Source organism: Xiphophorus hellerii, chromosome 4 (genome assembly GCF_003331165.1).
Source record: "Xiphophorus hellerii strain 12219 chromosome 4, Xiphophorus_hellerii-4.1, whole genome shotgun sequence".
NCBI classification, from domain to species: domain Eukaryota; kingdom Metazoa; phylum Chordata; class Actinopteri; order Cyprinodontiformes; family Poeciliidae; genus Xiphophorus; species Xiphophorus hellerii.
In genome coordinates, this window is record NC_045675.1 from 18,688,295 (window position 1) to 18,706,090 (window position 17,796).

The 17,796-nt window shown below is 38.3% G+C and overlaps 1 protein-coding gene across 4 annotated transcripts in view; it reads right to left on the reverse strand.

Annotated features, from left to right (window-relative positions):
* Positions 1–5,944: 5,944 nt before the first annotated feature.
* Positions 5,945–17,796, reverse strand: part of sox6 (SRY-box transcription factor 6) — a 143,960-nt gene continuing 132,108 nt past the window's right edge. For 3 of the 4 annotated variants that reach the window (XM_032561021.1, XM_032561024.1, XM_032561023.1), the window contains 3 exons: positions 13,203–13,376; positions 11,643–11,859; positions 10,716–11,022 (listed from right to left, as the gene is read on the reverse strand). In XM_032561021.1, the coding sequence (XP_032416912.1) occupies positions 10,716–11,022; positions 11,643–11,859; positions 13,203–13,376 (698 nt within the window). Of the gene's footprint in view, positions 11,023–11,642; positions 11,860–13,202; positions 13,377–17,796 lie in introns of all 4 variants that reach the window. The other variant, XM_032561022.1, reaches the window with a different exon arrangement.

Consider the following 17,796-nt stretch of genomic DNA (forward strand, 5'->3'; position numbering starts at 1 on the left):
ATGCTTTAGGAGACAAATGCACTGAAAAGAAGTGATGAGGTGTAACATTTTGCTAAAATACATTCTTAAAAATGTGGATTTCCAAAATGTTTAATTTGTACAAAAATAATTAGTTTTAACATTTGAACAAAATATTACACAATAGTTATTATTTATTCCAGTATTAAATATATATTATTTGTTTACAATCTCATAATTTATGCATTTATTCTCCGATAATGTTTTTCTTTAGTTTTTTGTTCCATTTTACTAATAATATAATTCCTAGGAAAATTTTGCCATATTTTTTGTCTTCACTGGTTAAGTTCACCAATAGCTGTTCGATGATGTCAGCCTTTTGGGGAACAAGCAATTTCAGTGAAGCAGGTCCAAGATGGTTTGGCTGATGCTAAGGCCTGTCCCTCTTCTAAGAGGGCCTCCCCATTGTTTCAACCCTCTCACAAGGGCTTTGTGAGAGCAGTGCTGAATATGGGTCAAAAAGCACAAATAACATTCAGATGGTTCCTAGGCTTTGCTCCCAACTATGCTCCAAAGAATGACAAGTAGAACAAAACCATGTTGAGTTTTTCACCCTATGCAATTGTCTTTTCGCATTAACTCCAAGCTGGGCCCTTTCAGGAAGGCCAGAGTTGTGTCATGCTTACTCGGACATAGACCAAGTCTAACAGCAGGCTTGGCCTGTCCAAAACACCATGCAGAGTCTGATTCACTCCTTTATTCCTGTACATAAATGGCTTTTGGATGCATTGTACTAAATATTTAAAAAAAAAAAACAGACTAAAAGAATCAAGCAAGAATGGGTGCCTTTGGCCAAAATTGTGCATTTAGTTCCAAGTGAAAATCTTTGTCCTCTAGGGAATTGTTTCCATTAGGACCGAGAAGTAGAGAAGGAACATTTCCCATGGCTCCAACTAATACAGCATATAAACAATGACAGCAAAATGGAAAAGTCAAAGTTTAATTTTCAAAAACATTTAAAAACAGAATAAAAATATAGCAGGGACATTTTTCAGATGGTAAACAGCACACAGATTTATTCAAATGTCCATTAAAGATACAATAATGGTTACCAAAAAAAAGGATGGTACTTCAAGATACCTAAGTTTGACTTTAACCTTGCAGGACTTTTGGAAGGCACTTCTGAGCATCAGGCACAGCGTTTTGGCAGCTGCACAGGGAGCCTGGTGGGTCAGCCTTTCTCTGCGAGCTGCTACTCCACACTAATCTATTTTAAACCATCTGTGAAATTAGCAAGATTTCCTAAGTCCTTCACCTCTAAGGATTAAAACATTGCTAAGGGTGTTCTTACATACTGTTCTTGTACACACGTTTGATGAGAACTTGAGATCAGTCAAAATATGGTGTCTTTCACTTGTGCTTGAAATAAAAAAATAAATAAAAAAACTCCAGATGAGATTAACAAGCACAGAAAAGAATGTTTTAGAACATTGATCTAACACCATCTTTTAACATAAACCTGAACATTAGGAAAATAGAGAGAAGTTGTTACATGTTTGGACATCCAGTAACATCAGAGCAGCCAACCCTCAGCTGTTTTACAGAGACATACCGAGGTATGCAGCACCTCTGCCAAAGCCTGTACAATAAAGTCATGAGTCAACTTTAATGGGAAAATCAGATAAATAGCAGCTGTTCTTGGGGAAATGGTGCTGCCTGACAGATTCACTGGGTGCAACGACTGTAGCGTCGAGCAGATCCAAATGAGTAAAATATTGTTCCAAGCGCTCCTCTCGGCTCCCCTATCTCTCTGGTGTTTAGTCATCAGGGTTGTGAAATAGCAGCCCTGCCGCTATACGACAGCGTGGCTGTATTAATTATTCTGTGCAGTTCACACATGCACATCTTTGTTCAGCAGTGACAGTTCATCCAAAGAGGCCACTTACAAACGGCAAGATCACCAGGCCTCCGATTATTCCTCAAACCGCTTATTTAAAATTCACATATGCAGTGAAAAGCAAATAGAGTGCAAGAAATGTTTAAATGGAAGAATAGAAGGTAACAAATGCTTCCCAGTGGCTTACACAGTAATATGCGAAGCAAAGAGATTTTCTCCATGTCATTAAATATGCAAGATTGAAAAATTACAAAGCAGTTTATTATGCAAAGAGTTGTATCTCTTCCACTAGAATTGCAACAGCATCTGTTAAAGAAACTTTAATTTTTGTGAAGCAGAAAAAAGTAAAGGTCTAAATGATAAAATCTGTAAATGATTAAAAAAATTTCTGAATTGTGATAGAGACCTCCTGAGATAACATTAAACATTACAAACATTGTGGATATTTATTTCTTTTTAAAACTTGTCCAAAAACAACAAGCTGAGGACAAAAAGGATGCTGATTTGAACTCAGTTATGTAAAATGTTCTACCCCTTCTATCAAGAAGTATGCAGCATGTACAGTAGACCTCATCGTTATTGAGATAATAATGATCCTTATCTGCCAGGTATCCATGGAGATTTTACAATTCTCAGGATGACCTCTGGCTCTGTCAAACACTCAACTCGGGCCTCCCTTGCAAAAGCACACTCACAAACAGATCTTTCTGGGTTCGCCTTTTATTAGGTCAAAAATCATCAGAACATGTGGATCTGCAACGTCTTTGTCAAAGCAAAGCAAAAATTAAGTTAATTTTTTTTTTCACTTTTCATAAAGACTAAGGATTGGCCTGAGTCTGGGATCTGAACAATTATTTCAGTGCTGTGAAATAATTGTTTGAATTGTTGAATAATTGTTGAATTGCAATGCATTTGTGCCATACATAATCTCAAAAGCATATTTTAGCTCAGGAGGAGTTATGATGTAGAGCTGGGAGTAAAATAATCACTCAACTGCCTTGCAGAAATATTTGCTATCTTGGATACTTTTTTTCACATTTTGTCACTATCAAAACAAACTTGAATATATTTTGGAGAATGTTTTGTGAATGAAGGTTTTACATAGTTGTGAAGGACAATTCTACATGATTTTTATTTTTGTTCTACCAGTAGTGTTCAGGTTCTATATACTGTATATATATCTCATTGAATTCAATGAGAAGGTGTGTCCAAACTTTTGGTCTGTACTGTATATATATATATATATATATATATATATATATATATATGTTCAGGGGCTTTTACACCCACATGTAACCAATTGTCCCAAGAAGTTTATAATTCCATCTTTATATATAGACAGCTATTTTGTGAAAGAATCATAAGTTTGTTAACATTAGTAAATCAAGCCACATTATGAAGATCAATCAATAAAGCAGACAGGTCATGGATAAAGTTTTGGGGAAGTTTAAAGGGGAATTAAGTTATGAAAAAAGTATCCCAGGTTTTAAGCATCTCACAGAGCCATAATTAATTATAATCTGAAAATAAAAGAGTTTGGCCTCACCAACTCCTCCAATGTCAGAGTTGTTGCCTCAGCGAGTGTCCAGTTCATATTCTGCTTGAACTGCCGGTACCCATCAGCTGCTTCCGCAATCCCACAGACCAAAAACACTCAATTGGACTCCTTCTTCAGCTTGACGAGATCCCTTTTCACCAGTCCCTACCAGCGGGTTTAAGGGTTGCCACCATGATGGACAAAACCCACTTTATGACCACAGCTCTGGTCACCTAACCAATGGAGGAACGGAACATGGCCCACTAGAATTGAATGTTCCTCACTTCCCCTGGGACGTATTCAAGTCTCTGCCGGAAGAGTTGTTGATCAATCAGATGGGAGACTCTGCCAGATGTGCCTGGCACATCCCTCACAATACATTTGGGGCTGCTAAGTCTGACCAGCATCCTCCCCCACCATCAGAGCCTACTCAACAACAGGTAGTGGTCATTCGACAGTTCTGCTCCTCTCTTGACCCAAGTGTCCAAAACATGCAAATGAAGTAGACAAAATCAACAAAGACAAACCATGGTCTAAGATGTCTAGAAGAACAGATAGACACTTTTATGCTTGACAATCCATGACGAGATCAGAAGTCCAACATCAAAACACCTCTCTCAGTTCAGATGGGAAGAGGGGGTGTGTTCCTCCCAATGACACCCCTCCAGGTGTCATTGACATTGCCCACGTTAAAGTTGAGGTCACCCAGCAGGATAAAGGAGGTAATCTGAACTGCTGCACATATACAGGGACAACAAGAATGCCAACTGCTGCTTGGCACTGCTCAACAGGCCCCCAAAAATGTCTCCTTTCAAGGAGACTGGTTCCAGAACCAAAGCTGTGCATCTAGGCAAGTCTGACTGTACCTAGCCAGAACTGCTTAACCTTTTTCACCAGCTCAGTCTCCTTCCCCGTCAAAGTGGTAACTTTCCACATCTTGAGAGCCAGCTTCTGTAGCCCAGGCTCATACTGCTGAGGCTCCTGCCTTTGATCACTGCTGATCCCACTTTGCTTTGGCTCCTCCCACTACTTGTGGACCCATGGGAAGGGGGACCGACTGTGTCCAGTCGGTCTCCATTGGTTAAAACTGAAGAAACAGGATTTAGTGCATGCTTACCAAGTGCTTGGGAGCATGCACCACCTCCAGGCATTGCTCCAGTGACCTGCGTTCTAGGCAAGGGAACATTGTTTCCATACGTATAACTCATCATAAGGGGTCCTTGAGCTGCACTTTGTTTGATCTGTAACCTAAGACCTTTTCACCTTAGGTGACCCTAACAGGGTTCAGTGGCACAGTTGGTAGAACCTTTTCCTTGCAGCAAGAAGGTTCTAGGTCGAGTCCCGGTTGGAGTTTGCATGTTCTCCCTGTGCGTACATGTGCTCTCTCTGAGTTCTCTGGCCAACTCCTGTAGAGTCCAAATACGTGTCCTGGGCTTGGGTCCTGACATGGGGTCTTTCTGCCTGGAGTTTATTCTCCCTAGAGAACATGCAAAACATGCATCCTCAAATAAAAGAACTATAAGATGATTAGACATTTGTGTCAGCTAACTAATGAAATCCAAACAGATCTAAAATTAGCCCTAAAAATGGGTGGAATGAGTTTAAAAATTGCTAATGAAACCTAATCTTTCTGAAATTCTGAGCAGCAATGTGGTAGCCGCAAAAACCTATTAATATTTCATAAGATATTGGTACTGTGGGATAAGGTATTGTTCTGGTAGAACAGGCCTAATGACGATGTTGTACCCATTTTTTATTAATCTAATCCTCAGATGGTTGCATTACTCATATTATTTTACTAAAATAATATTATTTGATTTAATGAACAATGTGTGTATTATGTACATAATGTACAGCCTATTAGAATATTCTTGAAATGTGGAGAGAGAAATTTAAATAAAATTGTTTGACCAAGCAATATTTCACTTATGTGTAAAGAAGTTATCTTTCTTTAGGACATGAGAGGAACTAAGAACACATTTATATCTAACTATATCATTTTGTTGTTTAAATTTACTATAAATTTAGTCAACTAAATTAAGGTGTGATGTGCTAACAACAAAAAGTAGACTAGAACTAAAATGTCAACAGATGACTAAGTTGTAACTGAAACTAAGTTAATGTAAATTAAAAGGTAACAACTAAAACTGAATTGATATGTGCTGTCAAAAGCAACACTCCTCCATTGAGTCCTTTTTCATGCGATAATAAATGCCATCACATGAAATGGTAAAGAGGATACATAAATGTTATTTCATCTTGTTTTGCACACTTGGACAAGAAGGTGCCAACTTAAAGGGATTTATCGTGGCTGAATGCAATTTTTTCTCTTTCATGTTTTGTCTTTGAAGTTACTTTTCATATTTAATATTAAGAAACAACAGTTTATTTAAAAAAAAATAAAGGCTATATTAAAATAAAGAAATCACAAAAAATAAAGAAATTATTTTTTTATTGATGTGGGATTTATGTATTTACATTTTCCCGACAGACCTTCATGCTGTTTACTCTTCTGCAGACTGTAAAGAGTGTAATCGAAAAAATGACTCAAGTTTTTAAAACAAAATGTCTCTTTAATCGGTAAGTGTCAACAGCAGTACAAAAGATGGAGTGATGTGTGAACCTTTCTGCAACACAATGTTTGTCTCCTTTACAGAAAACAAGGAAATTCTTGAGGTAAATAAGCTAAAACCGGCAGTTTCTTCAGCCCACTGCTGCATTCATACAATGGACCAACGCATTATTTAAAATGCTGTTTTTAAATCGGTCTGAAGTCATCATGTGGGCATAATTTAATAATTTACAGTAAACACACCTCCATGGTGCCAAGATGCGCCGATGTGTGTCAATCATTGGTTTGTTTTTACTTTTTATAGTGTATTAATACAACCAAAGCTGAGGACGCAATTCTCCATACGCACACACCCACACACACACACCAATGTAAAATTATTCACCTTAAGTTTACCTCACGTCAATACTGCACATGAAAACCAAAGAATGCTGGTGTACACTTTGAAGCCAAGTAAAACATAAAAAAATGAACATTTTCTTTTTTTTTGTTTTCATCAAGCAATAATACACCCTTTAAAGTAATTGACCTCTTCTGTTTTGTATAAAGAAGAATGTGAACACAAATGTGATGGCAACATTGTTTTTAAGTTGAATTAAAAACTTTACATTGGACTGTACAAGATATTATGATAAACTATTTACATATTCAGACATATTTTTTTTAAAGCAGCAACAGACACTATGTATTTCCTGTTCTCTAATGACACCCAAACAATACTTGCCATGGGCTTACAGGTACCTGCAAGGAGAGGAAATAATCGAAAAGATTCTGCACAGAAAATCGTTTCAGGCTGCCAGCATTTTGTCAAAACAGCGGCTCCAGTCATAGAAGAGCCCCACACAGTGTTGCTTGAAAAGACAACTCTTAAGAGCAGAGTACCAAGGGCAGCTTAAAATGTTGCCCCAGGTGGCACATTTTTACACTTTCTGAACAGCAGCGAGCATGTCAGTCCAGCATGTCAGTGAATTGTGCTGATTAAATTAACACAGAGAACATTCCCACCATTTACATCACAAAGTTTAGACGAACAAAAAAAAAAAAGAAAAGATAAATCAAATTACAGTAATATTCAAACAGCATGGAATCCTTTGTCTTCAGTTCCTCCAAACCATTTTCCATGTATTACAGGAGAAAAAATTGAGACCAATTGGGAGGGATACTTCTGCAAATCCTGGGTAGTCGGTGACATTTTTGTTGAAAACTGACAGCATATGTAAAGTTGGCGATACATCTAATATCTGTGCATTTTACAATATTAAAAGAAATAAATACTTGCACCTTCCCACCATTGAAAGGATCAAACATAACATCTTGTGTTTAGAACAGCTTTTTGAAACGATAAAAATGTGTACCTTTTGTTATATTCATGACAATGCAAGTCCAATGCATGCAGATATCTTCAGATAGTCTGAGCTTCACACTGAACTGAATGGTTAATCGCTAAAATAAACAAATAATAACAAAAAAAAACTAAGCAAGGAAATACAGCATAAAGATAAGATTGTATCAGACATTTATGATTGGAAACAAATGGGTGTATAATAAATTTTCTACATTAAGTGCTTATTTGACTCGCTACCTTTTTTCCTTATAAGTCTGATAAGGTAAAGTTGTATTCGTGCTTTTAATAGTCAAGAAAAACCTATAATTCACTCTGTATTGGGACCAAACTTCCAATTAGCAGAAAAGTTCAGCATCCACATGAGGTACAGCCATTTGTCTGCTGTTGGGACAAATAGCGGAAAAGAGGAAATAAAACAGCCAAATACATAACCTATACCAATGAACAAAAAATATTCATTGCTCATATTTACAATAAAATCTTAAGTTGGTGAATCCACAGATTTTTTTTTTATCTCAAATTATTTTTTGTGATTGTCCTTGGTTTTGTTGTTTACTGTCAATTTTAGAGCCAGCAGAGGCTAATAATAAATACAGTATGTTGATACACTTTAGTATCAAACACAATATACAATGCACTGACATCTGTTGCTTCACAGCTCTCTCTGAGCCTGCTGCTAAATCTTCTGCTCACATTTTTGTGCTGAGTCTTTTTAATAGCTGTGATTTAAACAAAGCGTTCTTTCATCGCACGTGTCTGTGCATAAATACACAAAATAAGTAGACAAAAAACTGAACATAAAAATGACCCAAATCTGGCAAATGTGACAACAAACCCGCTTGAGTCAGGCTGGGGAATCCTGTTCATCCATGGTGTTCTTCGTCAAACAACTTCACATTAATCAGAATTGCTAAAAAATATGATTTATATCCAGTGCTTATAACACATTGTCTCTTTGTGAGCCTGTGTTGTCCTTTTTTTTTTCTTTTTTTAGAGTTTTTGCTGTATAAGCACAGTCAAGTGTCAATTTCTTGAAGAGTCCTAACGCCAACCAACTGAAGTAGCTTGGCATGGTCATACAATTATTTACAATCACATACAAATCAGTCTAACCACCAGCAAACAGGAGGAAACACCTTAAAAATACCAAACTGGTTGACTTGGAGGGAGAAGGTTTGACTTGTAGGACAGCATCCATTGATTGCTTTTTGATGTTTAAAAATTCTAAAATGTAAAAAAAAAAAAAGCAACAGAAAAATAATAAAATGGAGACTAACAAAAACTGACTTAAAAAAAAAACACACATGAATTTCATATGAATGTTTGCAAAAGTTTATGTAATGCAAATAAGAAGTGCTAAAGAGCAAGGCGTAGCCACCTGTACCAATTAGAGGCAGGAGAAAAATGCAGTGACCAGCAGTGGGGGATCTTGGCCATTTAAAACCAGTGACCAACAATTCAGTTTCTTCACAAAGCTCTGCGCTCTGACTGAAATGGACAGGTTCAAGGGCAAGGGAGGGAATAACTAGACTCATGCATTAATAATGCTGCATTTCAGACGATACCCACTCGTCAGTCATTTTAATAATCCCCCACAGCTTGATGTACTTGTTCCATCTGCTCGCCAGTGCCTGGTGATACGGCCAGGGTGGAAGCCCTGTTGAGGCCTTACTTTCAGCACTTTGATGGAGAGCACAATGAGGGACACACACCCAGTTTTATTGTTTCCCCACTCCTTCCTGCTGCTTTCCCTTTCTCCAAGCCAGATGGTGCCCCCCTGAGTGCTGAGATTGGCAAAGACTGGGGTCAGAAACACACGTGGCTGAGGGGACAGTCACTTAGACCTTCTGCTCTAGACTGCTCCATAACATCACCCCCCCCTTAAATGTCTTCGACAGGCGGAGGGATCCGTGGATGTTTTTTTTTAGTTCAATTCAACTTATATCATACAAGTTTCTTCAAAGAGTTGTAGATGGCGATGAGTGTTTCAGAGCATGTTGCATTTAAGAAATATAACAAGTTCTACAACACAGCTTACAGCTGGCAGAGGCCTTACGTAATTGATTAAAAAAGAAACAAGAAATGAAGTCAATTTTGTGAGATGCACGGAAGTGGAGAAACGGACACGACGGCAAGCTCTTCTTTTTGTTGAGGGACTTCCTAGCACTCCTTTCACTACGACTTTAGTAATCATTCCACTGCATCAACAAGATGACTGCCCTGCTTTAAGACTTCTTAGTGTCTGTTTAAGATTTACAATGTCTGAAAAAATTACATTTTAAGACCCAAGACTTTAAACATGCAATCCAAATAGGGCTAAAGTGTTTAACAGAATGTACTGTAGCTTTGCAGCCACACATTGTACAACATCAATTTAAGATTGTAATGCCACCAAAGCTGCCTTTCACTTCGGTTCCAATCCTGCAGATTGGGGGCCTTTGGCCCTTTAGCATTCTGGCCTGATTACAATCACTGATTAAGATCCTGGTGATTCAGACAGGGTGGAAGAGCTGAAACTGAGTGAAGGATTCCACAATGCTCTGTATGGACTGGGACCAGGGATATAAAATGGGTTGCTCATGACACTGATGCCCACTGCATTGATTTCTGTGGAGTATAGCTACCGTCACCTTCCACTCACAGGTGTAACTTGTTACTTCCTGCAGAACTTGCTGCCTCCAAGTTCCTGAGTTTCATTTGTCCTTTTCTGGTAGAGCAAAGAAAGCCTGTACAATGAAGCTGCATTAAGAGATGAAGAGATTGTCTTCAGAACCTCTCATGGAAAAAAAACATAAAATGTTTGGCACTTTCACACAGAATTATGCAGCAAAAACTAATAATAATAATAATTAATAATAATGTGACTAAACTGGAATCCCTCCGTATTGTGTTTTGATATTATTTTTTCTCTTTGTTAAAAACATTCACAAGCTGTTGGCTGGCACACTATACCTGAGTGAGAATATTTTCCCATCTTGAACAGTTAGGTGACGTAACAAAATCATATAATAATAAATGAAAACAATGTGACTTTAAGTATTATAGGTTCATACCAAATGTTTAGCTTCAAGTTCTGTCTTTTACTTTAGGCAACAAACTAACTGTGTAACCGTCTATGATCTTTAATGAAAAAACAAACAATGAAAAAAAAAAATTATAAATTACCACAAAACAAAGTGTTTCACAAACTTGAAGAAATAATTAAGACCAAATAGCTTTCAACTGATGAAGCCGTAGCTGCATGCAGGCTTCTACATGATACATATTATTTTTCTTTTTAAATGTTTCTCCAACCCATGTGGTAAACGTTTTTGTTGTTCTTTTTGCTCCTTCCCTCCCTCACATCAGAACAGCCCTTTGGGCCTCCTCCTGTGTGAATGCTGTCTCTGCATCAGTAAAATGCGTCTCAGTTGGCGCTGACCGGCTCCTGTGTGTCATTCTCACTGCTATAGTCTGATTTGGGCTCGTCCTCGAAGTCTTCGTACATGTCCATCTCATCCTCGCCATTGACCGGCTCGCTGTTGTTCACCATGGCACTGGGCTCCAGCTTCATGTTGTAAGTACTCTGAATGACGGGAATGGACGGCTCAGGGCTGACCGAGGCGCTGGAGCACTCTGACGTCATCTGAGGTGAGGGTGTGGTGTTTGCCATGGTGAGGCCTCCTGGGTAGACCATACTGGCGCTGGTGGTGATGGGAATCTGAGGTGGTTGGCTGGACAAACACAAAACAGGGCAAAAATGATTAAAAATCCTACTCCCAATACTTTAAACAAAGAATGTTTTTGCCTTCTTTCGCAGCACTAAGATGTGATGGTTGGACTTGGGGTTTCCCCCAGCAACTTCTGTGAAAGTGATTTGGGAGAAGAGAGGTTCTCCTGACAGCTCCTGTTCTGCACTGTTCAGACAGAGGACCCAGTTTATTGGTGACATAAAACCAATACCCTCTCAGTGCTGCTCTTGTCTGCTGTTGCGCAGCATGATTGATTCCCCAAGCCGCTGAATGTTATGACTGACATGGGAACACCTGGAGAAGGGTTCTCCTGCTAACCGCACACAGTAAATTAAAGTGTTAAGCCTCGGCTGCCCTCCAGGCTTCCCTAAGTGTATACTTACAGCTTATATATCCCATAATAATCTCTGCACTGCAAGCTGCATTTGAAGACTGATTTTGTGAAAAGTGATTAAATCACACCTATTGGAAAACGTTTGAGTTTAAAGTGCATTGTGGGTCTTAAAACCAATACAGCACAGATGAACTCAACACTCAGTTTGGAAATGTGCCTTCGTGTGACTAATGGCTACTTTTTATTTGCCGTGTTTGTGGGGACGTACCCCACAGTGAAGAACTGTCTCATCTCTTGTCGCCGAGAGCGCATCATCTGCTTGTACTCTCCAATACGAAGCTTTTTGCCGTCTATAATACAGGTCCTCTTAGGTCGTGGCTTGTACTTGTAGTTTGGATACTTCTCTAGGTGAAGCTTACTCAGACGGGCTTGCTCTTCGTAGTATGGCTGCTTGTCCTGGTTAGACATAGACTTCCACCGAGAACCTGTGGCAAGAGAAGGAACTTTTCAGCACTTGGAAAAGTTTAAATGATTGTTAAAATTTCACCAAGTGGCTCAAAAATTGGAGGAGAAAGCTGAAGTCTGTCCGAAGCAGTTTACACAACAATCAGGGATACAGAAAAGTTTCTAGATAGCAGAGTAGCAGGTCAATTTATTTTTAAAAGTATATCAAAGAAAGCCACTAAAACATTCAATTCACAGTTTCTTTTATTTCTGGAGGGTTCAAATATTTTCATTTAGCACCACAAACAAAGAAACATTGCAGTAACATAATGTCATACTTGGAATATTTCCAAAAATCAAACAGATTTTTAGAACTTATTGTAATACTTAGTACTCATGAGGAAACATGTCTTAATCGTGTACCAAATCAGCATATGAATTTATTAATCCGCCAGATCTAAATGTGAAGCAACAATTTTCTCCAGCCATCACTCAATATAGCAAACACAAGACAACTCAAAATTCTAGTTGTCTTGTTTGACAGAAGTGTCTTTATCTACATAAGTCAGAAAATGGTAAAAAGGACAAAAGGGACATCAGGGTGGTTAGGGTAGCACCTTATCAACTATTTAGTTTTAGGCTTTTCAAACATCTTTGCCAGTGATAGTGGAGGGTGCTATATTTTTATATTGCAAGTTAGTGATCCTTGACCAACAGAATAACATGGGTAGTTTTATATTATTCTGTTAAAGAAAATCATGCACCAAAATGCTTGACCATTTTACAACAACCTCTTGATAAGTGTGGCAGGACATTATACTAAAAGAGAGATATGCTTGCCCCTTACTGTCAAAAACTAAGGAACAACAAGCCTGTGCAGTAAATACTACAGCTCCATGAAGTACACTACACCGGCATGGATGACAGCACTTTTAACAGCTCTGATGTATGGACTCCTGTGCTGAGGGGACAAGACCCATTTAGTCTCTGTCATTTTTCATGACAAACACTTATGGTAGTGATGGGCCATAAATCCATCTGTATGCTGAGGTGAACTGATGCACAGTAGCCTATGCTGTAACACGCACTCACTCCCGAAAAGAAAGAAAGAAAAAAAAAACACACAAATGTGTATTTCCATAACAGAGAGTGTCAACACCACTCTAATGTAGAAAACTGATCAAATATTTTGAGTTACAGTAATACTATGGTGAGATATTTTTTTCTGTCATGCAAGAAGTAAATCCACTGATTTACTTTACAGCATTTAAAAGACATCTTAAATGTTTACAAAAATTCCAGCAAAAACCAAAACAAAATAAAAAAGTATATCTGTATCCTTTCTTTAAATTACAACTTTTATAGCTAATCCAAAGGGCCTCACCCAAAATCTTGCTTATGTTGGAGTTGTGCATATCCGGGAACGCCTGGAGGATCTTGCGCCGCTCATCTTTGGCCCACACCATGAATGCATTCATCGGCCTTTTAATGTGGGGCTCGTTGTTGTTCCGTCCTCGGGACTCCCTGAAGACCCGCGCCTCGGTAGATCCAGCACCTCCTGTTGGCCAACAATAATAGGGTTGGGGTTTATCTGCAGAGCCATTGACTGCCTTGGACTCTGGAAAAGCCAGAGCAGGAACAAGAAGAGAGAGCGAAGCAAGGCATTGATTAAATGACGAGCCAGGTTTAAACTCTCCTTCATCTGCTATCAACGCCTCTATTTTCATCATAAAGAACATTTTTCTAAATGAGCGCTGGGAAAACAAACCCTCCCAGAGGGACAGAGTTTTCTTTTGAGTGGAAAATTTGACTTGAAAGGATTAAGAGCTACAAACTGAATACATTGTCAGTTAACACAGAGCGGTGTTCTTCCACTCTTTCCGAGCTCCATCTGAATCCAGAGGATTAAACCATTTGACTTCTAATGTTTTTTTTTGTTGTTTAAGTGTTTGCTTTTCCGACGTGCACACTTTTCAGTTTGACATTCAGACCGTCCATAAAAAATGCCAGCATAAATAATAAATAGGAGACTTGAGGCGATCTTTAGAATAGAAATTCAAAGATTAAACTTGAACTCTGGCAAATCTTAAAGCTTCCTTAAAAAGTATATTTCACATGTATATGCACAAATAATTTTTTTCTGTTGTTTTTTTCCCCTGTTGTTTCTCAGACTTTTCCTTTGCCCTTCTAGCATGCAAACATTCACACCCACACACACTCACCCCCACAAATAAACCAGACCCACATTAGCGCGGAGAGAGTGTGCCGATTCTGCAAAGTGCTGTTTCTCAATCAGGGCATTCACAATCAGCATAAGAGAGTTTCTCTCAGTATTAAACTGTACATCAGGCTGATAATGATTTCTGTTTGCATGCGTATTTGCTTCCTTTTATATGTAAGATGTGAAAGAATTAAATAAAAGCAGTATGAATATTTAAACAAACAAAAACATGTTGATAAACAAGGCTTGAAAAATAAGACAAAAAAAGAGCCTTCCATATGCTACGATACATCTTTAATGATCTCAGATCTGGAAAAGAAAGCTTGGGATGACTCATGCATATTTCATCATCCACATGTGAAGCCTTCTCATTAAACCATTTCACCAGCAGCCTTGGCACACGTTACCTGGGGTTTGATTTCTATTATTATTTCAGTTTATAAACAAATCAAACTCTTAATGAGTAATCGAGGGCTGTGCGGAGGCATTAATTCAAAATCCACAGAAACCTCGCTCTGTGTTAATCACTGAAGATGTCACTCCGACATTTTCAGCCACAAGAGTTTGTTTTCTCCTCAAAAACATATATTTTCTATTAAGACAGGCACTTTTCTCACTATTACATTTAGAAGAAGAAGAATAAAAATGATGAACAGTACACTGAGTTTCTGCAGTGAGAACAGTCACAATAAAATAATGTGTTTTCACACAGTGACACTGCACATGTTTCGACAAATTTAGGTCCTTGGCCTAAAAACTAAACTCTGTAAATATATATTTTTTTTTAATAAAATGTTCTTACTTGATTTCATACAGGAGCTCAGAAAAAGTCAAATTTCTCAAACTGTAGCATTTTTTCAGCTAAGTTTGAAAAATGTCAAAAATCATCTGCTTCCCAAACTGAGTCACACTTGTAAATAAGTGTTTTAGCACACAGTGAAAGGGCTGTACATCAGGACGTTTAAAAGCTAATCCCAAGCTCTGACTGCACTATGTCTGTGTTTGCTTTTGCCTTCTGGAATGCTACAGGCCTTAAAGCCATCACGAATTCAAGAATAATACAGTACCTTTGCTGCCACCAAACTCCACAGTACGTTAATTTCATTTAGCATGCACTCACTGTACAGGATGAATTGATTTCACTTTGTTTGCTTTTGACAACCATGTTTATTGTGCAATGAAATGTGGTGTGGCGGAGGGCTGACAGTATCCATCAATGCGGGGCAATCTGCTGACTGCCAGGGCCAGATGAAGGTATTCATTAGCTCAGGAGCGCAGCGCTCACTCAGACACGACAGCCAGTGTCTGCACCCCGGGATCGCTTGCTGTAATTTACGATACCCCCCATGCCATTACTCTATCACTGACACTGATTCAGCAATTTATATACTGGAGTGCATGCATATGGGCAGAGGCAGTGTTGTAGTACTCGAAAACGGTCTTGGTCTCGAGACCGGTCTTAAGACCATTTTTTGATAGTCTCGGTCTTGTCTCGGACTCGACCACATTTGGTCTCGGTCTTGTCTCGGTCTCGGACATTGAGGACTCGGTATTTTATTTCAAGACCGGTCAAGACCACAACTGTGAAAATAACGCTAAATCATCAGTATCAATTTCTTTAAGATCCTTCTTTTTATTGGATGCACTCCTGATTCAAATCCAAGCAATAACCCGTCTCATTGGTAAATGCATGTTGTTGTTTTTTTAACTGCTGTCGCCCCACCCCCTTTCACCTTGAGCGCGGACTGCAGCACTTCGATTGAAAGTTACAAGTGGTTGTCTGAGAAGGGGATAAGATGTCGGCCAAATCATCGGTTATAAAATTTGGCTATTTAAATCACAAACAATACATTTGTAAAGCAACATTGAGAAAAAAGCATACAGCGCAATGTAAGTTCTGCAGTGCTTCACTATCAGAGACGGTGGGGACTACGTCCAACTTTTATCGACACCTTGAAAGAAAGCACAAAGAAAGGTAAGCTGTGTGTAAAAGTGATATTAGGAAAGCTAGCAAGTTAACGTAAGCAATTTCCTCGGTATCAAAATTATTCTACCCGGCCATCACACAGTTCTTATTTCAATATTAGCTACACATATTAAGTTAGCTAAAGTTATATATGTATGCTTTATCTTTTAGGGTGAATGTTCTCCTTTCTTATCCGCTATTTGCCACCTAGCTTGATGCACAAGTTGTCACCTAGTAGTGTTTGTGAAAACATGTCGGACATTACTGATTTAATTTAAAGAAGTGTTGATTCGTGTTGTGCATGGACAACGCTGTTTCAATTACAGCTTTCCTGAACATGTCTCCGTATTTCTGTCGGCTTCATGAGTGGATTGCAGCACATAGGTGGAAGCAGAGCAAAAATAAAAGTCTGAATAGATAATCGTAATATATTTTGGTTCTTGTTCAATACTTCTCATGAAGGAGAAGACTGATGTGGAAGTCTCTACCTATGTTTATTAATAACCATAATAAGGTGACGTACGTAACCATGACAGAACAATGGTTCGTAATGGTTCTGTCAATAAGTCACCATGACAGAACGTAATGGTTCGTAATGGTTCTGTCAATAAGTCACCATGACAGAACGTAATGGTTCGTAATGGTTCTGTCAATAAGTAACCATGACAGAACGTAATGGTTCGTAATGGTTACGTTCTGTAACGTAACCATGACAGAACGTAATGGTTCGTAATGGTTACGTTCTGTAACGTAACCATGACAGAACGTAATGGTTCTGTCAATAAGTAACCATGACAGAACGTAATGGTTCGTAATGGTTACGTTCTGTAACGTAACCATGACAGAACGTAATGGTTCTGTCAGCATGTGCTGGCTTGTGCTGGTGGGTAACCCCAATGTCTCCAAAGCCATCATATATAATTTATTAATGTGCCAAACCTGATATGCTTAACCTTAAATAAGTTGTATTTTCTTGCATTGGTCCTACAATTAACATTATTAAGGGAAGTAAGCAAATGCAGTTAACCTTGAGAGACTGAGTCGACTGGACATATAATAACATCCTGTTCCTAAGTTAGATTTTTTCTTTCTCATGAAAAACAATTATGAGACAGTGAATGAATTCATTCACTGTCTCATAATTATGAACTAAGGTCAATGTAAGTTACATTGACCTTAGGAGCTGGATATAGCTCCTGACATTGAAGATAAGACGTGGAGGTGATGCTCTGTTGTTTGGCTGTGGGAACTAGTCTATAGATATAAGCAGAGAGTGAAGAGACTAATATGCCTCACCTTATGAAAAATTAATAAATTAGTTGCTTTGTATGGATATAGGCAAATTACTTTTAGAAACCACATTGTTATGTTGCCATTTACAATTTCAGGTCAATAAGTAACTTTTTACCAGTTCACTCTCTATGGTTCATACCATATCAGTCATTTAACTTACTTGTTTATCCATTTCAAAAATGTGATGGCCAAAATACCATTGATTTGCATTTTGTTTATCTACATGCGTTTCTAGTAACATTACATTACACATATTTGACATGTATTTGTAAAGTTCCTACTTATTTTTAAGGTTGTTTTCTTATGTAATTGATGTTCATATGATCAGATAAACTGATTTCTATGTCCTATTTATTAGGTTCCTGGAATACAAGGCAGGGCAACAGAGTGATGTCACACAGCCAACAATATCGTTATTTACACAGAAAGTGCAGCTCTACAGCCCACAATCGCCAAGGCAGCAAGCCATCAGTGGAGCCATTGTTCAAGATTTGATCA